This window comes from Cnephaeus nilssonii (genome assembly GCF_951640355.1).
Source record: "Cnephaeus nilssonii genome assembly, chromosome: 8".
NCBI lineage: Eukaryota > Metazoa > Chordata > Mammalia > Chiroptera > Vespertilionidae > Cnephaeus > Cnephaeus nilssonii.
Genome location: NC_137079.1, coordinates 59,848,706 through 59,873,687, shown reverse-complemented (window position 1 = coordinate 59,873,687; position 24,982 = coordinate 59,848,706). Strand labels below are relative to the sequence as shown.

Genomic DNA, 24,982 nt, shown 5'->3' with positions numbered 1-24,982 from the left:
AAGGTATCACATATTTGTCCTCGTCCCTCCATTCCCATCCCACCCCCCTCCCCACACATGCCCCCACCCCCCTGTTGTCCCCAACCGCTGGTTAGGCTCATATGCCTGCACACAAGTCCTTTGGTTGATCTCCCCCTTTACCCCCTGCTTTGGGATTCTTATTTGTAATAAATCCTGCTTGATGCCATCACTGACGAGTCCTCCAGAGGCCGACACATGGTGTTTGAAGTGTTAGGTATTTATTAAGGATCAACCCCAGTGGACCGGAGAGCGAGGAAGCAGGAATGGGCCAGGAAGAAGTTGAACTGTGTCACAGGCCTATAGCCTTAACCGAAGCAGGACAGGGTCCATCACAGTTGTCCTGCTTTGGGTGGAAATGTCTTTTATGTCACTCATGTCACTCAATCACCAGACGAGGGATGCTCTGGGGCCGTGCGGCTGCGCTCTGCAGCTGAGGCAGACCTCAAAGGTGCTGACAGATGGAGGCTGTCTGCTGACCACACTCCTCCTGTAAAGGGAGGTTTAGTTATTGCATCTCAATGCCCAAACCACAGATGTTCATTTTGTACGCATATCTTTGCTCATAGCCTTAGGATAAATTCCCAGAGTGAAATTGCTGCAATAGATCATGGGCTTTTAAAACCTTTTTATTTCTTAAATATATTTTTATTGATTTCAGAGAAGAAGGGAGAGGTAGAGAGAGATAGAAACATCAATGATGAGAGAGAATCATTGATTGGCTGCCTCCTGCATGACCCCCATGGGCGATTTAAAAACTTTTAATATGTGTTGCCAAATTACCTTAGAGAAAGATTGTAATGCCCAGCCGGCGTGGCTCAGTGGTTGAGTGTTGACCCATGAACCCAGGAGGTCACGATTCCATTCCCAGTCAGGGCACATGCCCGGGTTGCTGGCTCAACTCCTAGTAGGGGCTGTGCAGGAGGCAGCTGACCAATGATTCTGTCTCATCATTGATGTTTCTATCTCTCTCTCCCTCTCCTTTCCTCTCTCTGAAATATATATACACTGAGTGGCCAGATTATGATGATCTCTGAACGCATAATAATCTGGCCGCTAGCAGGCCCAGGGTGAGGCCAAGTCTCTGTACCTATCAAATACCTGAGACAATCCAGATTTTGGCCTGACCCCACCAACTGATGTAGGCCCTCTAAGGTGTGTTCTAGAAAGAGCACAAGGAGCTGGCATAGGCAGATGGCAAGAGGGGGCATGACTGTGGACCCCCGGGAAGGCTGTCCTGATGACTGAGGATCCTGGAGCACGGCTGCCCTGAACATCCCTGATGGTGTCACCGACCTGGCATCACACATCAAGGGCATTCACCGAGTGGCTTTGGGGTGCAAAGCTTTCCGCCAGGTTCCTCCAGGACACAGAACATGCCTTTACCCAAGACATTACCCTGAAATATCAGCTCAGACTAATTTTCTCATTCAGCTGACCGGGATGAGGGCACTCCCATAGTGGGCCGATCCCCGCAGGCCATGCCCCCCACCAGTGCACTGGGCCTCTAGTATATGTATATTTAAAGATTGTACCACTTTCTCCCATCAAAAGCTCATTTCATCACTGATGGATAAGAACATGACAACTGCGTGCCGTGCCAGCACAGCCAAGGGTTCGGCAAGCCTGAGGGGGGCCGGTGAAGGATGAAGAAAAGACAGACAAAGAGAATAAGCTGGGTCTAGACTCGGTGGATCTTCTGTGTCTGGCTGAGACCACAGATAAGATCCAGACTGCAAGCTGAGCCTTTATTTTATAGTCAGAGCTAAACAAGGTAATTTACAATGTTCTTGTAAACTTCACTTGTTTTGGCAGCACTTGCTGCACCTCCCACAGCCCATTAGCTACCCAAGAAAGATCTAGGGAGGTCACAAAATCAAGCTTAATTATGCTAAGAGGGCTGTGCCCTCTAAGCTGGGACTTGTTTTTGGCCAACAGGTTAGTCCGAGGCTTAACCCTATAACCGCTCCCATACAACTGTACTGTTTTTAAATGTTGAAAAATACCTCAAATTTCTTCAGAAAATAAATGATATTCTTCATGTTTTATTATTGTGAATTTTATTTTAAACTTCCTTTCTCTATAGAAAGGCAGGTTACCTTTCTCTATAGGTCTCTATATACATGTTTCCAGAAGGATAAAACACTCTAATGACTGATGTTAGGAGGCAAAGAATTGGATTTGGATCTTCGGAGTTGCAAGCTTTCAAACCAAAGAGAGAAATGGCTCGTGTCTGAGCTGACTTGAAACAGAATCTGCAGTACCTTGCAGCTCTTTCCATGTGAGTATCTGAGCAAACAAAGAAATTCCCATTTATTAGGAAAAATCCATATTTGACACATTACTATTAGAGAGAGAGAGAGAGAGACTAATGGGAAATAACCATCATTTCTTGAGTGCCTATTCCATGCCAGCAATTCCCGGAGTTTTTACAGATACTGTGATATTTAATTCTCATAAGAACCCTTTAAGTAGTTATTATTTCCCACATTTTTCAGATGAGGAAACTGAAGCTCAGAGAGTTTGGTAACTTGGTAACCTTAGTCACTCAGACTCCCAAGCCTGTGCACTTCCTATGGTTCTGGGTTCTGTCCCCAAAGCTATAAATCAAGTCACGGAGCAGCAGCTTTCAACAGTATAATATACCTGTATAGTTGCTGTCGTAACAACGCTCATGAAGATTGAGGAATGTCTGTCTTTCTACTAGACTGGAAGTACATGAGGTTCAGTGCCCAAATTTAAAAAGAAAATTTTTATATCACTTATGACATCTAGCCCTTTACATATATAAAGTGGTCACTAAATATTTAACAGAATAGATCTTGAATAGCCAGAAAGAGGAAAACATTTTCTTTTATCCGTTCATCCTCATTTTTGGTTTCGTCTGATCATAGTATAGCCAGGAGGCCAAGAGATGGCCCACTCAATGGCCTCCCACTTCAGCAGGAACAATTCTCAGCTCTTCTAAGAAATAATCCATTGATTACAGAGTGCCAAGGAAAAAATGCTTGAACAAAGATAAACCTACAAATAAAAATCATCCTCAGGAGGTCATCCCCCAAAATAAACCTACAAATAAAAATCATTCTTAAGAAGTCACCCCAAACAGGAACAATGTGGGTGAAGTCTTTATTCAGAAGAGTAAATGAGTTGTAACCCAGCCTTTAGAGCGAGCTAACTTCCAGGCAACAGGAAATAGAGGGGAAATAGAATTATGTTGAAGACACCACAAAGACACCATAAAATAAATCCAGAAGGCTGCCCCTGTTTCTTTTATAAGACAACGTCATTCTAAAAATAGACGGTAGGGAGAAGGGGGAAGCTAGTCTGGGTTAAAAACAGATGTAACCAAAAGCAATGTGTGGTCATTGTTTGGAGCCTGGTCTGATTTAGTCAGCTGTGAAAGACATATTGGGATCAGCAGGGGGAATCTAAGTCTGGATTGGCTATAAATTGTAAAACTGAGGGTCCTTATGAGTTTGATTAACTTTAAGTCCTAACTCTAGAAATCATCTCTCTCTGTCTCCCTTTCTCTTTCCATTCCTTCCCCTTCCTCGGAGACCTAGCCTTCCCCCAGATAATCAGCGACCCTCCAGGCAGCAGAAGACATCAGCTGGGACCCGACTACAGGTCCAAAGGTCTGGACCTCTGCCAGGCTAAAGATGACGTCTTTAGGTTTCACTTCCTAAGCTGGAACGACCACCCTGGCTCCTTTCCCACGAGACCTGACAGGGGCACTGGAAACAGACCGCAGAGCTGTCCTCCAGACCTGGAGAAATAATTCATTACCCTACCTCACCGCACACCAATCAGCTCCCCACTCCATGGACCCCCCTAACCCATGGTGTGTTGTGGTTTTGCCCTATATATATAATCTGTAACCTACATTCCATCGGGCTTTTGAGCATTAGCTTCCCTTTCTCTTGAAGGCGCCATTCATAATAAAATAGCCAACAGTGCCTGACTGATGTGGCTAAGTGGTTGAGCATAGACCCATGAACCAAGAGGTTGCGGGTTTGATTTCAGTCAGGGTACATGCCCAGGTTTTGGGCTCGATCCCCAGTAGGGGGCTGGCAGGAAGCAGCTGATCCATGTTTCTATCTCTCTCTCTTCCTCCCTCTCTCTCAAAAAAATCAATAAAAACATATTTTTTAAAAAGCCAACCTTTCTCCACTTCAATGCTTAGTGTCTAGTGTTTGGCTCAGCTAGTGCAGGTGGACACTTTCTGTTCCATAACAACTGATACTAGGTCATTATTTTTAGCTTTAGTTAACTCTGAACATGGTAATATGGTTATGTAGAAAGTGTTCTTTTAAAATTGAGATGTATGTTGTAATATTGAGGGGTGAAATATCACAACATCTTTACTTTAAAACTTCAGCAGAAAAGGTGATGAATAAGGCAAAGTGTAAACAATCGTTAAATATTTGATGTCGTTTTTCATCATAAAGAGTAAACAATCAACCAGGAGAAAGGAGAAGGATTTAAAGGAGGAAGAATCCATTCGTACATTCCTCCACGGTTGCTGCCATTCACCTGTGGCTGCTGCCATTCCTGGCTTTCAGTAGCATCTGAGTGCGGTCCCACGGGAGTCAAGACAGGCGAGCGGGTTCCTTTAGGATCTGACCTGTGTGTGAAAAGCACCCAAGTGAGCCGACCCCCCAGCACTGTGCACCTCCCCAGGGACGCTGGGGATACGGCACCTCCTGGCCCCTGAGGGTCCCCAAACCACAACGGGTAGAGGGACGGGCATTCAGGGTGAGGGCGGTCCTGGGATCTGAGCGGGGCGGAGTGGGCAAGGGGCGGGAGAAAAGCCGGATCCCCTCCACTCCGACCCGCCGCGCGCGGGCAGGTACCTCCCCCTCCCTCACCCACCTGGAAGCGGGGCGGAGCGGGCTGGGCGGGGGAAATGCGCGGCGTGTGCCCAGGCCCCTGCCCTCACCTGCCGCCAGGGGGGCCTGGGAAGCGTGGGGTGGGGACCCCCGCGCACCTGGCCGCGGGGCCGCAGCCGTGACCGCGGGCTCGGCTGGAGCGGGAGCCGCGCGCCGCGGGCCGGGCCGCAGGTGCGGGCGGCGGGCCGGGCGGGGTCGCGCTGCCCGCGGGGCAAGTTTCTTGGCCGAGAAAGGTGCAATTGTGTGCAGCTATTCCTGGTATTCCGGCGGCCACGAGCCGCGGGGGCGCCGTTTCCAGCGGCCCCGGGAGAGGGCAGGCGGCCTGGCGGGCGGAGGCGGGAGGGATGCGGGCGCGGGGGCGCATCCCCTCGGGGTGGAGCTGCGGTGTCGGCGGGCAGCGCGAGCGGGAGCTGGGCCCGGGCCCCCTGGCTGCCCGTGGCATCCCCTGGCCCAGACAGGCTGACCGCAAAGGCAGCGGCGGCCGGGGAGCCGGGGCAGCCGCAGGGGGGCGGACGGAAGCGGAGACGGGGCGGCCCGGGGTGGGCTGGGGCGGGGCCATCCGGGGAGGGCAGTGGCGCCCGGCGACTCCCAGCGACGTTTGAAGTCCGAGCAGTTGTCGGAGCCGCGCGCCGCCACTGGTCGCCCTCCCCGCTGCTCGTGTCCCGGCGGAACTGGGGGAGTTTTCCAGAGTTTGGGGAAAGCCACGTCTTCAAGTTCTTGTAGGTTTGCGATCTGACCGACCCGCGGGGCGCAACAAAGGGAGGGAGCGCCCGAGCGCCTCGCAGACGGAGCCGAGGCTGGGGCGGCGGCCGAGACCGCGAGCGACCCCCCACCCCGCCCCGCGCCCACGCGTCTCTCCCCCTCTCGCCCCGGTCCCGGCAGCGATGCAGGAGGTCGAGGCCGGCTGCGCCGTGGCGTTCGCCGAAGCCCAGAGATGGGTGGAGGTGAGTGCCTTTGCGCCGGTCCCGTTTGCACGGGTGTGCGGGCGTCGCGAGGTGAGGGCGCTGCAGCCCCTTCCCGGGACCTCCTCGGGCGCTGGGCAGCCGGCTGGTGTGCGCGGGCCGATGGGGGACTTTGGGAAGTTCTGCTTCTCCGATTTTTTTAACGTCCAGCTAAGCTTCGCTCTGCCCTCCCCCGCGACGGTCTCGCCGAGGTGCCCAGAGCTGCTCTACCAGGGCAGGTTCCAGCGCCGACCCGCCCGGGTTCCGGGACTGCGCATCCCTGCGGACCAGCCCCCGAAGGCACCGGCCCCCCGGGGTGTCTCCCTGAGGGACAGAGCCCCCCCGGGGTCCTTCGGTGCTTCTCCTTGGGAGATGTGGAGACGCCCGACACACGCCTGCACGGCGCGCGTGTTGTGTGCGAGGGCTGGTGGGGGAGTGGACACCTGTGGCACTTGGAGCGACGTGGTCCCCGAGGAATCCGGAGCCCCTGGGATGGGGATGAGGGATGGGGGGTGGGGTGGGGTGGGGTGGGGGTTGGAGGGTGGGGTGGGGTGGGGTGGGGTGGGGGCAAGTCAGGGCTTGTATTTATTCAAAGTCTGCCTTGATGAGATGAGCTATCCTGGGGTCACTCACTGGAGGGTTGTTACTTCCCCAGCTGTGCCTCAGAGACACGATCCTCCACCCCCTTCTTTCCCATTAAAAAAGGAAGATGGTCTTCTAGAGGCTTCTTCATCAACATCTTAGGGTTAACATGTGTTGAAGGTTAACCCCAGGCTTCTAGCCATTATTCCACTGGATGAAAAAGATGACTTTTTAAACGATGCTAAAGAAGTCTTCCCAGCAGATGTGAATCACTTGCTTGTTAGAAAATCGTTGCCTGCACCTGCCTTGAAGTCATTGAGGAGTTATTGATGCCAGGTGTTAGCTTATTCGTATTTAGTTCAAATTTAATAATTCATATTCAGTTCATTTATATGTAAATCTGTCTTAAAGTAGTTAAAAATGAAAATTAGGTTTAAAGATTATCCTACGGAAAACACCATGTTCAAGAATTCCAAAGCAAAGTGCTTAAAAATAATTCATTTGTCCTTAAAGAAATATATTTATGTTGAAAAAATAAAGAGAATAAACGTTCAACGTTAGATTTTTTTACTCTAAATAAAGGAAAGTGAAATGTGAGTAGCATTATCCATTAGACAGTAGGGGAAGTCTAAGAAATTCACTTTGGTGTCTTTTTTGGACTGAAACTGAGCTAGTCTGAAGGTGACTTAGAAAGATGTGAAGGGGGGGGGGGTATGGGGAGGTTGGGAGAAGAATAAAAACGGTATTTTGAATTGAAATGAGAGTGGAAAAATTCCAGCAATGTAGTTAAGAGAAGTAACTTCCCTCATTCATCAACTTGGAAAAGTCAGGGCTACCAAAGGTAATTTCCCATTAGTGGTGTTTGTTCTGTATAATTTTAGAAGAGAAATTAAATGCCCCTTTTTGTATTTGAGTGTTGGGGATGGAGGGAGGGAGAAGGGAAGACATATGGGGACATTTTTTGCTCACACATGGCTCCCGTGTGGAGTTTGTATCTGCATGTTGTGTATTTGCTTCAGGAAATCTGTGGCTATGCATGATTTCACACATATTCTTTTTAGTATGCATACTTTTAAAATCTGGAAATTCCTGGTTTATTGTAGCTTGCTCATAATAGTATTTCTGTGAGAAATTTATGTTTAAAAAAGTTGGGGAAGTGTTTTGTGATAAAAGATCTAGTGCATGGTAAATGTGCTCATCTTCCCACTCCCATCCCACCCCATCTAAAAGTGTTTTTCAGCAATGATGTGGCAGCTCTAGAGTTTTGTTCATCATTAGCAGAGAGCCAGATCTTTTTAAAGGTTTTGATATATGATTTTAATATATTTAATCAAACTACAATAAGCGATTTTTTTCTAGTGTCACGGAACAAGTCGGTGTGTTTATTGCAGATATGTGAATAAGTGGATTTATATATTTACATACTCTTTGCTATACTGTGAGCACTTGAAGTGACAGCAGTGTGTTCACTTTTAGGTTTATTTGTTTTCAGTGTCCAGATTTACTTGTCTCCTTAGCTTTGCCTTTACAACCAAAACACATAATTTAAAGTATTGTTTTTGCCAAAAGAAGCCGAACGAACGACTCTCTCATTGCCACAACCTCTTTAACTCTGAGAACCCCTAATTTGAAGATAAAATATTGGTTCCAAAGCCTATTTTATAAAGTATTTTGGAAAGTGAGGAAGATTATAGTGTAAATTTTTCTCTTGCTTGCTAATATTCTTGCTCCATTTTTCCTTTCTGTTATACTTTCCTTTACATATATTGAAGCATAAGTGGGTCATTCATATATATATGTGTATGTGTATAGACATCTATGCATTATAATAGTACATTACATAATACATACATTATCTATAATATAATCTTCAACCATTATTCTTAGCTGCAGCTTTGAATAACCCAAGGTCAGGAAACTCCATTAACCTTGTAAAACTTTGAATGGTGACCAGAGTCCATGTCAGTATGCCCTTGGCATTTCCACTCTCCATCTGTGATTTTACATAGCTAATGTATTATTGCCACATCAGAGTTAAAGTTTTATTTATTTTATCTTGGGAGGGAAGGAGAAGGAGTGAGGTGAGGGCTAGTGGTTGTTATTCTGCCAGTTACTATCATTTTATGACTCTTGTTTTTATTTATTTCAAATTGTGCATAGATGCTTTATAGTATATTTATACTTAACCTCTGGTTAGTTTAGTTTTCAATTCTAAACAAATGTAGGAATGCTACTCTTTGAGGTAATTCAACATAATGCTGTTGGACATTATCTGGTTGGAAATGCTGTTTGGAATATTAATAATGTAGCAGAGCTGGTTTATGATTAAACACTAGTTTAAAACCAAATATGTAATGGTTTGAAGGCAAAGGCCGAGGGGAAGCTTGATTTCCGGAAGGTCATGGAGTGGGTGATGCAGTGGAAGAAAATGCAGCGCGGACTCTCTCATTTTAGCCCTTCTCTGCAGCACCTTTTAATTTTCTGTACCTAATAGTTTCCTCGGTCTCTCTGTTTTGGGGCATTCAAATGCCTTGTAGTAATCAGTCAAAATACCAGTGAGATTGGACACTGGGTATATGGCTCATTGCACTGGTTGGTCGCCCGTTTCCAGTGTGTGTGTTAACGTACCTGTCTAGGTTGAGGTTTAAATACAGTAATAATATTTAGGGCTAGAGCAGCAGAGGCTAACTTACTTCACCACCTCCCCGCTCACCTGCTCTTCCTGTTGTCGCCGGGTTTGATTCTTTAGTATCAGTGTCATCCTGCAGAAGGACTGAAGGGATGCCAGCAGAGCTCATTGCCATGCCTGGCAACAGAATACGAATCCTTCCCTAGTTGCTTCCGACTGTTCTGTTTCTCCACCAGCCCCTGTTTTTATCCTTCAGGGGTGTTCTAGTCACCACCTATGATTATCTTTGGTGCTGCATTTTGAAACAATTGCACTCTGCAGGTACCCCATTGACCAAGGCCAAATCCTTCTGAGGGATTTTCCTCTTTCTCTGTAAACTGCATCCCTTCTCCTAGTGGTCTGGTCTGAAAGGGTTTGCCTGGTGCACATGAATCCTTGTGCATGCCAGTGTTGTCTGTAGACGCAGCTCTCAGGGTTTTGTACTGTTGCTTTCCAGATGTATGTAGAGTGACATAAACATTCATTGGAAAATGTTACTGAATTCACAGAACTTTTTTTTTTGGTAATTACAATAGAATTTCAACTAACGGAAGTTAAAATGGAAAGTCCTATGATGGTAAATATTTGTTAAACATTTTAAATTTTAGAAAGCAATTCTTGCCCTAGCCAGTTTGGCTCAGTGGATAGAGCATTGGCCCATGGACTGAAGGGTCCTGGGTTTGATCATGGCCAAGGGCACGTACCTCAGTTGCAGGCTCAATCCCCATGCGGGAAGCAACCAATCCATGTGTCTTTCTCACATTGGTGTTTCTTTCTCTCTCTCTCTCTCTCTCTCTCTCTCTCTCTCTCTCTCTCCTCTCTCTCCTCCTCCATTCTCTCAATAAAATCAATGGAAAAATATCCTTGGGAGAGGATGAACACCCCCCCCCCAAAAAAAAAAAGCAATTCTTATACTAGCTGTTGCTGTCAAAATTATGTTTTCAGAATAAAAACCTGATTTTGTTATCCTTGTTTATAGGGGAGTCATGAGAATATTTTAAAGACAGCAGTATATATATATATATAAAAGCCTAAGTGACCAAGTGACCAGTTGATCGGTAGCTATGATGCACACTGACTACGAGGGGGCAGATGCTCAACGCAGGAGTTGCCCCCTGGTGGTCAGTGCCCTCCCACAGCCAACCTCCTGTGGTCCCTCCCCCGGGCCGGCTGGCGCCCCCTCCCCCACATCGGCCCCAATCGCTGGCCATGCAGAGGGACCCCACCCGAGCACGAATTCTTGCACCTCTAGTCCTTACATAATGCCATAAAGTGTAGCATTCATAACCCTTTATAATCTGGTCTCTGCCCATATATCTAGCTTTATTTTGGAGCCAGTTTCTCCATAACTATTTGTGTAGTTGCAAGATAGCATAGAGATTAAGATAACAGTTTTGTATATTACATCCCAGTACTAACTTTTTTTTTACAGTTTTTAATTTTATTTTTATTGTTTAAAGTATTACATATGTCTCCTTTTTCCCCCATCGACCCTTCCCCACTCCCACTCCCCAGGACAAGCCCCCACTTTCCCAGTGTTCGTGTCCATTGGTTATGCTAATATGCATGCATACAAGTCCTTTGGTTGATCTTTTACCCCTCACTTCCCACTCTCCACTGCCTCCCCTCTGAGGTTTGATGGTCTGTTCAATGCTTCTATGTCTCTGGATCTATTTTTGTTCATCAGTTTATGTTGTGCATTATATTCCACAAATGAGTGAGATCATGTGCTATTTATCTTTCTCTGACTGGCTTATTTCGCTTAGCATAATGCTCTCCAGGTCCATCCATGCTGTTGCAAATGGTAAAAAGTTCCTTCTTTTTTATAGCAGTGTAGTATTCTATTGTATAGATGTACCACGGTTTTCTAATCCACTCATCTGCTGATAGGCACTTAGGCTGGTTCCAAATCTTAGCTATTGTACCAGTAAATTGTGCTGCTATGAACATAGGGATGAATATGTTCTTTCTGATTGGTGTTTCTGATTTCTTGGGATATATTCCTAAAAGTGGGATTACTGGGTCGAATGGGAGTTCCATTTTTAACTTTTTGAGGAAACTCCATACTGTTCTCCACAGTGGCTGCACTAGTCTGCATTCCCACCAGCAGTGCACGAGGGTTCCTTTTTCTCAGAATCCTTGCCAGCACTTGTCATTTGTTGACTTGTTGATGATAGCCATTTTGTCAGGTGTGAGATGATACCTCATTGTTGTTTTGATTTGCATCTCTCAGATGATTGAGCATGTTTTCATGTGTCTCTCAGCCTTCTATATGTCCTCTTTCGAAAAGTGTCTATTTAGGTCCTTTGTCCATTTTTTGATTGGATTGTTTATCTTCCTTTTGTTAAGTTGTATGAGTTCTGTAAATTTTGGAGATTAAACCCTTATCTGAGATAACATTGGCAAATATGTTCTCTCATGCAGTGGGCTTTCTTGTTGTTTGTTGATGGTTTTCCTTTTCTTTCTTTTTTTTTTAATAATCCAATAAATCAATATGTTTTTATTGGTTTGAAGTGAGAGAGGATGAGAGAGAGAGAGAGAGAGAGAGAGAGAGAGAGAGAGAGAACATCGATCAGTTCCTTCCCATATGAGCCCCGATCAGAGACTGAACCCGCAACCCAGGTATGTGCCTTGACTGGGAATCAAACCCACAACCTTTTGGTGTACAGGACAATACTCCAATCAACTGAGCTACCCAGCCCAGGCCCCTGTACTAATTTAACTGTAAGTTTGTATCTTTTGACTCCTTTCAGCCAATTTAGGGTGACCACAGTTAGCACTGCTGTTTATATTTGAAAGATGCTAAGAGAGTAGTAGATCCTAAAAGTTTGCATCACAAGGAAAAAAAATGTTTTTGTGTGTAACTACATGAGGAGATGGGTGTTAACTGAACTTACTATGGTATTCAGTTCTCCATATACTGGTATGTAAGTTAAGACATTATGCTGAACACCTTAGACCTAGAGCTGTATGAAAAAAAAAGCAAAAAAAAAAAAAGGCAGGGAGGAAGCACAGTTGTGGAATCAAATCAAAATTGTGCAAGTCCTGGCTCTGCGGTTTCTCCTGTGGGCCTCCCCCGTGGTCGTGCTGTGAAATGAGATGCCGAGTGTAAGGCAGTTCTTGCTCCCCAGTCCTTTGTGGGTTCCTCACACCCAGAATGCCCTTCCCCCCCTCCAGCCTGCTGTGACCCCACTCCTCCGGATTCCTTGTTTACCTAATATCCATTACTCGCTCTCATTCCTCCAAACTTGGGTTGAAATCAACCTTTATGTGAGGCCTTTTCTGAACCACCAAACCTTCACCCCACCCATGGTTTCTCTTCTTCGTTGCTTGTGTAAATCTGCCTTTTTGCATACTGTGGTATAATTCTATCCATCTTTCCATTTTAGATTATAAACTAGCTGAGGGCAGGAACAGTATCTTCTCCTTCTCTGGAGGCTTTGTCATGGTGTCTGATAAAAAGACTGCAGCTTTAACAAAATTTAAAAATGGGGCTTTAAGGACAATTGGTATAATGGAAGTTTGCACAGTGTGTAGTGATGGCATTTAGGAGTCAGCCTGAGTCAGCCTGGTGAGTCAGGCAGGCTCACAGAAGAGGCAGCATTTGAAATGAGGCTGGAGTGGGGCTAACACATTTGCCCACTGGGCTTAGGGCATCCTGGCTTTATAACTAGTTGCGAGATCTTGAAGTTGCATTCAGCACAACTTTTAGGAATTGCTCAGGGTACTTTATTTTTACTTAGATAATGTTTCCATGCAGTGCTTTCGCAGGAGTTTTGTCAAATATATATACTCACGTACCCAGCACCCCAATCAGAACGTAAAACATTTTGGTCCTGGCCAGTCTTCACCTCTCATACAGACAACCACTCTCCTGATTTCTAGTGTCATAGCTTTCTTAGGGTAGTTTTAAAAATAATTATTTATTTATTTTTTTGGTTAATCCTCCCCTGAGGATATTTTTCCTTTTAGAGAGAGTGAAAGGGAGAGGGCGAGGCAGAGAGAAACATCGATATGACAGTGACACATCAATTGGTTGCCTCCTGCACACACCCCGATCAGGGCCGGGGAACCTGCAACCCAGGTACCTGCCCTTGACCAGAATCGAACCCGGGACCCTTCAGTCCACAGGCTGACACTCTATCCACTGAGCCAAACTGGCTAGGGTATCTCAGGTTAGTTTTGAACAGCCATAAAATATCTTGATATCAGTTTGTTCCCTTTTTACTTTACCAGCATTTTACTATTACTTATGTACATCTTTGGCAAATACGTAAGAAAGGATCCTAGGACAGGAGGGGTGGCCGAAGAGGGCGTTCACAAAATCCTCTTGAGAAGGAACTGATTCACACAAATAGGAACCAGGGTAGAGATGCCTTGAAAATAGTCTGACTCCAGGAAGTATAAACAGATAAGTCAAGGTATTTCCTGAGGAACTGGGAGGATTCCAGTACAGTGTCAGTCACTCTGGATCCTCCCAGTGTGCTGGTGCACTGAGAGCTGAAAGCGGACCTCTTACAAAGGAAAGGTGTCTTTAATGAAACAGTGTCCCTGAACCCATTAGAGACGTGGGCTAACTGGGCCAAAGGGAATTAATGGTTTTCTGGTTCTTGATGCATATCACCAAGTTATCTCCTGAAAGCTCTGTGCTAATTTGCAATCATGAACAGGAATTGAGGGTCCCAACTTCTTATTCCGGGCAGAATTGAAAAACTGTTATTCGCATTTTCCCTTTAAATAAATAAATGAAAGATACATCATGTTCTGCTTTTTTTCAGATCACTAATGATGTTAAGCATTTATCTAACAGATGACTTGCTGGGTTTCTCCCAGTGAGGAGGGATGAAGCTGATGCAGGGTATGTTCTGTCCCCTCTACAGGAGATCACACAAGGCTCAGAGAGTCTCTGTCCTGGTATCCAAGTCTCCAAGGTCATGGATATGGTAGGGCCAGTAAGGAAGTGTCCCTGGGTTGTCTTGCTTTTCGTTTGGGTTGTTTAGAGATGGACCTTCGGAAAATGATGAGATGGAGAATGGAACAGTTGACTGTTTTGAGGAAGCAGAGCACCTCGATGTTTCTTCATCCGTTTGTAAGGCCTAGAAATTTGTAAAGCTTTTCCCAGGCTGAGAGGAATAATGCCCTGATGTGTGGCAGGGAGTGTGCTGACTTATTCAGCCCATTTGATTCCTGTCCTTCCATGCAGTGCTTGAGCGCTGTCTCTCTCTGGCTGCCAGGGTGCTTTGGCTCAAAAGGAACTGCTTTGGGACTAACTGGTTCCTTTGACCTCCCCCTTCCTTTCCAAGCTCCTTCTCAGCATAACAGCATTTGAGTTCTAGAAAAGCACTTGTTTTGAGAATGTTAAGAAACGCACAACTTCAACAAATTTGCCCGACTTCTAATTTGGAGAAACTGGACTTTGGAGGGTGAGCTGCTTCATCTGTTACCATCTGCAGGTGGAGCTGTTTGTGTTGCTCCCCTGTCCTACAGAAAGTTCTCAAGTGCTCGTAGAAGGAATGAATGTTTTCTGTCCAGTCAAAAAGCTTGGCTTATTTAACTGATGTTTGCAGATCGTCTTAAGCCTGTTAAGTGTCTGTCACAAATGTATTTGAGTCCAAGGAACAATAAATTATGCGTACCTGTGCTTACTCTTTAGTTTCTGAAGGTAATTATTGGGTGTGTTTCTTCAAAAGCGCCTTTCATGTACCCAAAGCTCTTAATCAGGGTAAGAGCTGTCACATGTGCACAGTGTTGAGAACAGAGATTTAATGCTCTCAGTCTGCCCCTCTGCTCTAAGGAGATGGCACATTAGCGAATTCTATAAATGAATCTGAACACAGCCCCATAAACAGCCTTTCCAGATTGTAACAGCTTCCCTGATGGAGTGCATGAAGACTGGTTCTAATTTCTGGGTCCAGTATGCTCAGTTTGGTGCTTGAGTGAATTTAATGACGTTGCACAGCACCAGACATTATGCCTGTAAATACAGTGGGATTTCCTTAAGGAGAGAAGTTAGAAAAATTTTGTGTGGGTTCAGAGGGCAGAACTGGTCATAACTGATTGGTTACAGCGAGACTTTTTATTTGGCTCAAGTATTTTCAAGACCCTTCTGCTAATAAAGAGCTGCCCTACACCAGCATGGGCTGACTTGAATAGTGAGATACCTACTAGTGAAGGTTTTACAAGAGAAGGTGAGTAACTGACAATTGGAGCAACTAGTGCTGCTTTTATTTCCCCTCATCATGTGCGGGATAGGTGGTGGCCAGTGCATTATACATGCATACCCTTATAACCAAGGGTATAATGCATACCCTTATAACCAAGGGCATTTTTTTCAGATGAGGCAAAAGCAGGGTGAGAGGTAAAATAAGTTGTTCAAGGAAACACTAGAACTAGTAAGTGGTCGTTGGGGATTTGAACCCAGACAGTTTGACTCCATAGCCTCACTTCTTAATCCCTACACTCTTCCTGCCTGGGCGAGTGACACTGATCAGTAAATCCTGGTAAAGGATTTCTAAGTCAGGAAGAGAATGGCTCCTGGTCTTCATTCCACCGAAAGTGGTAAGACCAGCTATTTCCCATTTTTGACTAGTCCTGCACACAACAGGTTCTGTCTTGTGATGTTAGTGCCTGGAGTGCGCATGATGAGCAATCACAGTATTATATAAGCTGCAGAACTGCTGATAGACACGCTGAGCAATTGCAGGCTTTAGATGTATGTGTTCTGTGTCTAAGTGAATGGATTAGTGCTCAATAAACCATTTAAAGTGTTATAAAAGTTTTTATATGGTGACACTGAGTTATATTTTGAGCTGTAGTAGGAGGTAAATTTTATGTAACTAGTTTATTCTATATTATTACCCGTTTATAAAAGTATATTTCTTCTTTTATATGATCTAGTAGTCCATGGCTTAGCACAAGTTCTACAGACTTTTACTGCACAGTGTTTTCAAAATATATGTCATGTTTTGATGAGGATACTTTCTACTTACCGTACTTTCCGGCGTATAAAACGACTGGGTGTATAAGATTTTCCTGGGTTAAAAAGTCGTTTTATACGCTGGAAAATACAGTAGTCCAATATATCTAATCCATTATATCTAATCCCATCAATATAGTCCAATATACCATATTTTCCGGCGTATAAAATGACTTTTTAACCCAGGAAAATCTTATACGCCCAGTCGTCTTATACGCCGGAAAGTACGGTAGTGTTTTAGTCATGTAAGTACAGAAGTAAAGACCATAACCAAAGATTTTGCCTTCTTGACTGGATTGATATTTGACCTAGATGTCTGAGCTGGGAAGAAAATAACTGAATTATTTTTTTACACCACCAATTTATAATATCCAAAGGAAGGGCAGTCATTGCCAATCTCATTATAAACTTTGATTCTGGAATTCTTTCTCATTAGACTTTAGAGCCTTTCATTCTATCAGAGGAAGGAAAAAAAAAAATCAAACATTTAACCTTTACTTATTGAGTGGTGTGCAGTCAGTTTGGAACTTTTGTCCAAACACAATATTGTCCATCTATTAACAGCATCAGACACAGTTGACACCTCCCTTTGGGAAACATGTCCTTCAGTTGTCCTCTGGATTTTTCTTCCTTTTTACCCCTGTGATATGACTGTCTTGCTGGCTGTGCTTCATTCAACAAGAGAAGTTGGTTTTGATTTATTAGGGTTTCTATTCTTCAAGTTCAGTTCTAGATCACTTAACCCTTTGCACTCACTTGCTTTTTTTCTCGATTCCTTTATTCTAATGCTAACTAACCGTGTTGAGTCACATTCGACATCCAAGTGCAAAAGGTTAAAGCATGTTTAAAGGGAGTTTAAACCATGAGAAATGGGCTTTGTTCATCCAATTGTAAAGATTCCCAAGGTAAAAAAGTATCATAAGACTAGAGGCCTGGTGCATGAAATTCATGAACTGGGGAGGTGGGGGGGGGGGCGGTCCCTCAGCCCTGCCTGTGCCCTCTCGCAGTCTGGGAGCCCTTGGGGGAGCGGGCCTAAGCTATCAGTTGGACAACCATAGCACTGCCACGGAGGTAGGAGAGGCTCCCGCCACCGCCACTGCGCTCACCAGCCATGAGCCCGGCTTCTGGCTGAGCGGTGCTCCCCCTGAGGGAGCGCACTGGCCACCAGAGGGCAGCTCCTGCATTGAGAGTCTGCCCCCTGCTGGTCAGTGTGCATCATAGAGACCAGTCATTCCGCTGTCAGGCTGAAACCAGCTCTGAAACCAGCTCTCTGACACCCCCCGAAGGGTCCCAGATTGAGAGAGGGTGCAGGTCAGGCCGAGGGACCCCACTGGTACATGATTGGGGCCAGGGAGGGACGTGGGAGGTTGGCCAGCCGGGGAGGGACCATGGGAGGGCTCCAGGGTGTGTCTGGCCCGTCTCGCTCAGTCCCGATTGGCTGGACCCCAGCAGCAAGCTAACCTACTGGTCGGAGCGTCTGTGCTGCACAGTCAAACCTCGGTGGCCAGTGCATATCATAGCGACTGGTTGACCGGTCGACTGTCTGCCTCCTGGTGGTCAGTGCACGTCATAGCGAGCGGTTGAGCGGCCTTAGCATATCATTGGCATATTATACTTTGATTGGTTGAACAGCCGGCTGGCTGACCGGACACTTAACATATTAGGCTTTTATTATATAGGATAATAAACATCTCAGAAAATTTAAAGATGAGTCGCCTTAGCTGAATATTCTGCACTAGGGACAATACACTGTCATGAAACTTTGGGGATTAGTCATAAAAGTATCTTACAACTCACTGATTAATGAGCTCTAGCTTGAGCATGGATTATACCTAGGTGCTAATTGGAGATAGAGAAGCAAGAAATCGCTTCACTCTGTTTAGAAATAGAAGAAAATAAGTTAAAATTTGAGAACAGGAACATTTCTTCCATCTGCCCCAACTCGAACATCAGAGGCCTACCTCATGCTTCCAAAGTGCTGCTGTTCATTCCAGTTTGTCAGGAATCGCACTGAAATGGCACATGCAGCTGAGGGGTGGAGGCTGCCAAAGAACTTTGTTCAGAACTGAGGGAAAAGGGAAGATAAAACTCCTCATCTGTGTTGATTAAAACCAATTTTCACTTAACTTTTAAAAAAAAGTTACTCCTTCTAGCTGTCATATGAATTAAGTGATATTGTTCTTTTCATAAATAGATGTATTTTATATAGATGAGAAAAGAGTGGCTTAAAGAAGTTTTCTTTCCCAACCCCACACAGCTGATACTGATAGACCAGTATTTGAAGTTGGATTTTTCTAACACAAAAACTCAAGCTCTCAGCCACTTGGTTTAGTTTCCTCTGTTTCCCTCCCTGTTTATGGTTGTACCTGCTGTTCTGGCACACACACTCCGTTGTACCATTAGCTATGCTACATGTTGCCTCTGTCTCTTTTCATATCTTCCCCCTCGCCCGACTTTTCTTATTTCACAATTAGGGCTTAGGTAAGAAGCATAGGAAAGTGCTTAGACTTTATATAAGGCGCCGTATATATTCACACCAAGATGTGAATTCGGTGGAACCTGGGTTCTCAAACTTAATCGTTCCAGAAGGCTGTGCGAGAAGCGATTTGTTTGAAAACTTGAGTGATTTTTTCCCCATTAGAAATAATGTAAATTGAATTAATCCATTCGAGACCCACAAATGATTTCCTGTTTTAATCTTTCTATATACCATACATGTCTAATGTACTGTTTAATCTATAGATAAACACTTATTTTCTTAAATTTATCAAACCACCTCCTACTAGCCTTAAACTTATCACTTTCACTCATTCCTGGGGTGTCTTTCAGGTCAGCATGTGGCAACTTTGCTTGTTCATATATCACTGCCTCCGAAATGCTGTCACTGGCTAACTGCTTTTCCTTTATACAAATCAACAGCAGTTTTTCTACCTCTTCAATTGCTTGTGATCCTTGTTTCTTTCATACCCTTAGCAACATTAGCACTCTTCTTTGAAAAATGTTTTTTATTGATTTCAGAGAGGAAGAGAGGGAGAGAGAGATAGAAACATCAATGATGAGAGAATCATTGATTGGCTGCCTCCTGCATGCCCCCTACTGGGGATTGAGCCCGAAACCCAGGCATGTACTCTGACAGGGAATCGAACTGTGACCTTCTGGTTCATAGGTCGACACTCAACCACTGAGTCACACTGGTAGGGCACATTAGCACTCTTGATGGCCTTGTTATGTTTTAAAATTGTGTTAATCTTCGATTTTGCCAGCAACAAAAGCATTCTCTCCTTTGTTGACTGAGAGAAGGTTTTTGTCATGCCGAGTTATCAGCATGAAATGGTTGTCAGGTCGAAAACCTAAGTTTGATTTGACACCCAAGACATTTTTTTCCATGAACAAATTGGTCAAGAACCAAATTGTTCTAGATGGAAGACGTTCGAGAACCGAGGTTTGACTGTAACTTCCTGTTGTTGGGAAGTGATGACTCATCAGCAGTGTGTGTGTGGCAAGGAAGTGGACCCTGAGGACACTTGCTACGGGGGTTCTTTCTGAGGCTTGTCGTGACAGGAGGGAGACTGTCATAGGGCTGCGTGGAATGAAAGTGGGCATGTTGGACAGCGGATCTACAGGAATTCTGAGGATGGGAAAAGCATTTGGAAGCTACTAGAGAAGATCCTTTTTGAGCTGGACCAGAAAGAAATGGGTCGAAAGGGTCCAATACGCTTTCCTGATGCAGGACAATGAAGCTAGAAGTCTACTTAGTGTGGAAGGTGTTTATTTGAAGGTAATGAGAATTACAAGACCAAATTGTAGATAAAGACTTTCGATTTTTTTTTTTCTGTAATTGCCATATCAGGTGATGTTGGAACCCATGGTACAGAATGGGTTGGTGGAGGGAAAAGGGCATATCACATAGAGAGAGGAACAAGGACTTAGCCTTGGGCCATCTTCCATTAAGGGAGCAGGAAGAGGAAAGGGAGGTTGTGGTCTAAAAGCTAGGCAGATACCCAGGAATGTGTTAGGGATCCTAAAGGAACCCTTGGTTCATGAAAGATAGCGAGGAACAAAAAACTAAAAATGGAACTCCCATTTGACCCACTGGTCCCACTTCTAGGAATATATCCCAAGAAACTAGAAACACCAATCAGAAAGGATATATGCACCCCTATGTTCATAGCAGCACAATTCACCATAGCTAAGATTTGGAAACAGACTAAGTGCCCATCAGCAGGTGAGTGGATTAAAAAACTGTGGTACATCTACACGATGGAATACTACGCTGCGGTAAAAAAGAAGGAATTCTTACCATTTGCAACAGCATGGATGGAACTGGAGACCATTATGCTAAGTGAAATAAGCCAGTCAGAGAAAGATAAATATCATATGATCTCACTCATTTGTAGAATATAATGAACAACATGAACTGATGAACAAAAATAGATCCAGAGACATAGAAGCATCTATCAGACTGTCAAACCTCAGAGGGAAGTTAGGGGAGGGTGGGGATAAGGGGGAGAGATCAACCAAAGGACTTGTATGCATACATATAAGCCTAACCAATGGACACAGACACCAGGGGTGTGAGGGCATGAGTGGGGGGGTTAGGGGGGCCATGGAGGGATAAGGACACATGTAATACCTTAATCAATAAAGAAAAAAATTAAAAAAAAAGCGAGGAAGAGCGATTGTCAACAGTGTTCAGGACTAGAAGAAGTGATAAAGGAGGAAGAAACTAGGAACAAGGCCATTGAACTTGGAAAGATAGCAGTCTCTCACTTGTTCACAGTACAGTTTTGGAGTGTTAGTTTGAAAGCCAAACCAAGGTTCCGGAAATTCGTCTGGAAAGCCTTAGTAGAGGGGTAGGTGCCCCATGAGAGAACAGGTAAGAAGAGTTACCAAGAAATCAGTAGTCTCTTCATTTGGGTTAACAAAACCATTCCCTATCCCCAGCCTACATGATTAGGTATATTAGAAATACAAAGCCATCATATTCAAGGGAAGTATACTTTAGGACAAGAGGTCTGAAAGAATCATTGTGGTCTGCTATATAAAGCACTAGAGTTGAAGAACTCTACTATATTTTAGAAATCTGTGATCTTGACATCTGGAAGTCACTTTAATCTTTTGGATTTATTTCCTCTTTTCTAAACAGGGAAAAGTTTCTTGTGTCCCCAGGGTTTTTACCTGATAATAATTTGGTGAAGAGATTGTTTATTTTAATGTTTAGAATATGTGTATCTTTTAAAAAAAATACATTTTATTGATTTTTTACAGAGAGGAAGAGAGAGGGATAGAGAGTTAGAAACATCGATGAGAGAAACATCCATCAGCTGCCTCTTGCACACCCCCTACTGGGGATGTGCCCGCAACCAAGGTATATGCCCTTGACCGGAATCGACCCTGGGACCTTTCAGTCCGCAGGCCGACGCTCTATCCACTGAGCCAAACCGGTTTCAGCAGAATATGTGTATCTTAGCTTGATTTAATGACTCTATGAAGCTTACAGTCCGATTAATCTGGAAACAGATGCTAATAAGAAAGGAAATAAAACATTTCTAAATTTTAAATACTAGTGGCCCAGAGCATGAAATTAGTGCACATTAAAAGGGGGTTAATTAGAGGAAATAATTTAATATTGCTATTTGCCCTTTATAATAGAAGTGTCAGAGATGAAAGAAAATTAGTAAAATGTATATGAAAACCTTCTTCCTGTCAGAGTCTGGGGCGCACCACGGGACCCAGAGTCAAGTTCCCGCCCACCCACATGTGCCTCAAAATTGCATGAGACCCAGACCCGGCCAGTCCCACCCTTGTCAAGCCCTGCCGGGCAGGGGGCGTAGCCTCAGGTCCCCTGGCCCAGCGCCAGGATGGGGTGTGTGGCCTGAGGTCCCCCAGCCCAGACTGGGGCGGGGGGGGGGGCATGCCTTGAGGTCCCCCGTCAAGCCCTGCCAGGTGGGGGACATGGCCTGAGATCCCCTGTCAAGCCCCGCTGGGTGGGGGGCATGGCCTTAGGTCCCCCGTCAAGCCCTGCCAGGTTGGTGTGGGGCACGCAGCCTCAGATCCCCCGTCAAGCCCCGCTGGGTGGGGGGCGTGGCCTGCGTTCCCCCAATCCAGCACTGGGGGTGCACCTTGAGGTCCCCCGTCAAGCCCCACTGGGTGGGGAGCATGGCATGAGGTCCCCTGTCAAGCCCGCCAGGCAGGGGGGCGCAGCCTCAGGTCCCCTGGCCCGATGCTGGGGTGGGTGGTGCAGCCTGAGGTTCCCCGGTCTTGTGCCGGGATGGGGGGGCACAGCCTGAAGTTCCCTGTCAAGCCCCACCTGGTGGGGGGTGCGGCCTGAGGTCCCCCGGCCTGGCGCTTGGGTGGGGGGAGCAGCCTGAGGTCCCCTAGCCCAGCACCAGGACGGGAAGAGTACCTTGAGGTCCTCCATCAAGCCCCGTAGGGCGGGGGACGCGGCCTGAGGTCCCCTATCAAGCCCCATGGGGGTCGGGGAGGGCTTAGCCTCAGGTCCCTGCTGTTACTCGTTAAGGCTCCTTATAGGAACTTGGCCTCAGCTGTGGATGCAGCCATCTTTGTGATGGAGTGATGGTCAATTTGCATATTCCCTCTTTATTATATAGGATAGGTATACATAGTTGCCATGAAAGTGTACATTTTTGGCATGTTGTGTCTTTGTTTCTCTTCTGTGTTCTAGCATGGTGTAGTGGCAAGAGTGGCAGGGTTGGGGTCATAGTACACAGCCACAGTTTGTACATGGCAGATCCCAGAGTAAAATGTGTGGCCGTGGACAAGGCATGTAGCATCCCAGGCCTAAATTTTTACAACTATGCAGTGAGGATTGCAAAGTGGTGATAAGTTGTAGAAAAAATTCTGGAATGGATGTAGGTACTCAACAAATAGTAAGTGCCATCATTATTCAGATTCTTATTAGTCTACTCAAATCTGTATATAATAAAAAAAATGTACTATTTAGTGGTGAGTTTTTTTTTGTCTTTCCTAGAATGGCTGATCTTTAAGGTCAGGTATATATGTGTGTGTGTAAATCCCTCAGTGCACTTAGATAACTTACCGTTTATCCTAACCTCTAATTTGTGATTGTGGGTTTTTGTTAAGTTCTTTCTATATTGTTCTTAAACTGTAATAAAAATCTTTTAATCTGTGAGAAATTGAGATTGGAATGAACAAATACTTTAAGAGTAATGGGTTCTATTTCTTTTTAAAAAAAAAATATATTTTATTGATTTTTCACAGAGAGGAAGGGAGAGGGATAGAGAGTCAGAAACATCGATCAGCTGCCTCCTGCACAACCCCCACCAGGAACGTGCCTGCAACCAGGGCACATGCCCTTGACCAGAATTGAACCTGGGACCTTTCAGTCCGCAGGCCGACGCTCTATCCACTGAGCCAAACTGGCCAGGGCGGGTTCTATTTCTTGATGGCACTTCTGTCTTCTTCTCTCTAGGGATCCTCATGGTGATTTTAGCACTTTTTTGTTAATCGATTATTTTCTATCAATGGACTTATAAATCTAAGGTTAGCTGACTTACCTGAGACCTTTTAAATTGAAGGAAAAGAATTCCATGTTTATCACACTGTTGAAAATGCTGTCATATGTTTCTGTACTCATGCCTCTCTTCTGTTTAGCTAGTATCTGTTAGAAGTTTCACATTAGAGAGTAGGGGATGTGTAGATCAATGTGTTATGTTTCTTCTTTTTATTACATAAATAAATAGATAAATAAATTATCACAATTTTTTTTTGTTCATTATGCATCTTTTCTATCCTTTAAGTTACTTTTCATGTTTTGTGTGTCTTTGAGTCATCCTTTTAATTTAGCTCTTCTGCTGTATTCAATTTGGAAGAGGCACTTGTAAGATCTTTCCAAGAACATTTTTATGATGTCATACTAAAAATTAGCCTAATGAGCTATTTTAGAAAAGAGAAGCTTTTATGGTTTCCATGAAAAAAGAAATGCATGTAAAAAAAATATTTTGTTCAAAGCATAGTTTATACAACTGGCTGTTTTTAAGCCAATTTGCCAACATTTTTAGACTTGGAAAATGCTTGTAAGTCCTTAAAGGTGTAACTTGCCAAATTGCTGATATTTTTGAAATGTGGCTTTAGTTCTGGTAAAAGAATGTGGTTGACAGCTACACTGCAATTTACAGTAATCCCTTTTTGTGTAAGGAAATGAATCTACTTTGCTTAATAAATTCCAGATGAGTTTCCGGCTCCTTGATTATTACCAAGTCATTTAAAATTCAGGTTTCATCATTCATTTTAGTTACAGCAACCCGCTCTGTGCTTGTAATGACCAATGTGACGTTAAAATCCTTTGCAAAACCGAAACACTTTGAGGGAGAATTGCATTTTGGGTGGGTCATTTTGGGGTACAAACTTACGATGTGGCCACTGCTTCTCAGCATTTGGTGTAATGTGGGACTCAGAAGTATCAGTCATTTCTGGACTAGCTCTGGCTGGGCTGGAAGGAGATCATTTCGAATTCTGCTAGTGCTGTAAACAGGATCTTTCTTGTACGCCCACCTATATATTTCTACTTACTTTTCATTGGTCACCCTTATCTGCAAGGGGATCTGGAAAATGTTTTTAGCTGGACACATCACTGCTTCCAACAATATTGGGGTTCTGTGACTAGGGAGGAAGATGTTGACAATGTTGACAATGAAGTTTCTGCAATTATTTTCCAATTATTCCTTTCTCATAGCATTTTGCATTGTTATGATTGCAATCTAGTGTCTTAGCTCTCTGATGGTAGTATATATTATTAATTTTTTTATTCCCTGAATTGTCTCTGTTTTCTTCCAAGCTTCTTTTTTTGTTCTTTCTCTTTTGGCTTTGGTCTCTTTTAAGTTGAAGGTTTCCTTTGAGCTTCTGATGATCCTTGTCCTATTGG

General features: G+C 44.7%; 1 protein-coding gene and 1 long non-coding RNA gene across 15 annotated transcripts in view; one reads left to right on the top strand and one right to left on the bottom strand.

Moving 5' to 3' along the window:
• Nucleotides 1–377: 377 nt before the first annotated feature.
• On the bottom strand, nucleotides 378–5,386 carry LOC307104254. The gene is made up of 3 exons (XR_013813869.1): nucleotides 4,961–5,386; nucleotides 4,555–4,645; nucleotides 378–508 (listed from the first exon to the last, which is right to left on the bottom strand). It is a non-coding gene; the product is annotated as an uncharacterized lncRNA (long non-coding RNA).
• A 104-nt stretch (nucleotides 5,387–5,490) lies between these two features.
• LMO7 (LIM domain 7) overlaps nucleotides 5,491–24,982 on the top strand; it is a 210,943-nt gene continuing 191,451 nt past the window's right edge. For 4 of the 14 annotated variants that reach the window (XM_079778632.1, XM_079778627.1, XM_079778630.1 and 1 more), the window contains exon 1: nucleotides 5,494–5,854. In XM_079778632.1, coding sequence (XP_079634758.1) covers nucleotides 5,795–5,854 — 60 coding nt within the window. In that variant the 5' untranslated portion in view covers nucleotides 5,494–5,794. Of the gene's footprint in view, nucleotides 5,855–24,982 lie in introns of all 14 variants that reach the window. The other 10 variants (XM_079778626.1, XM_079778617.1, XM_079778625.1 and 7 more) reach the window with 7 other exon arrangements.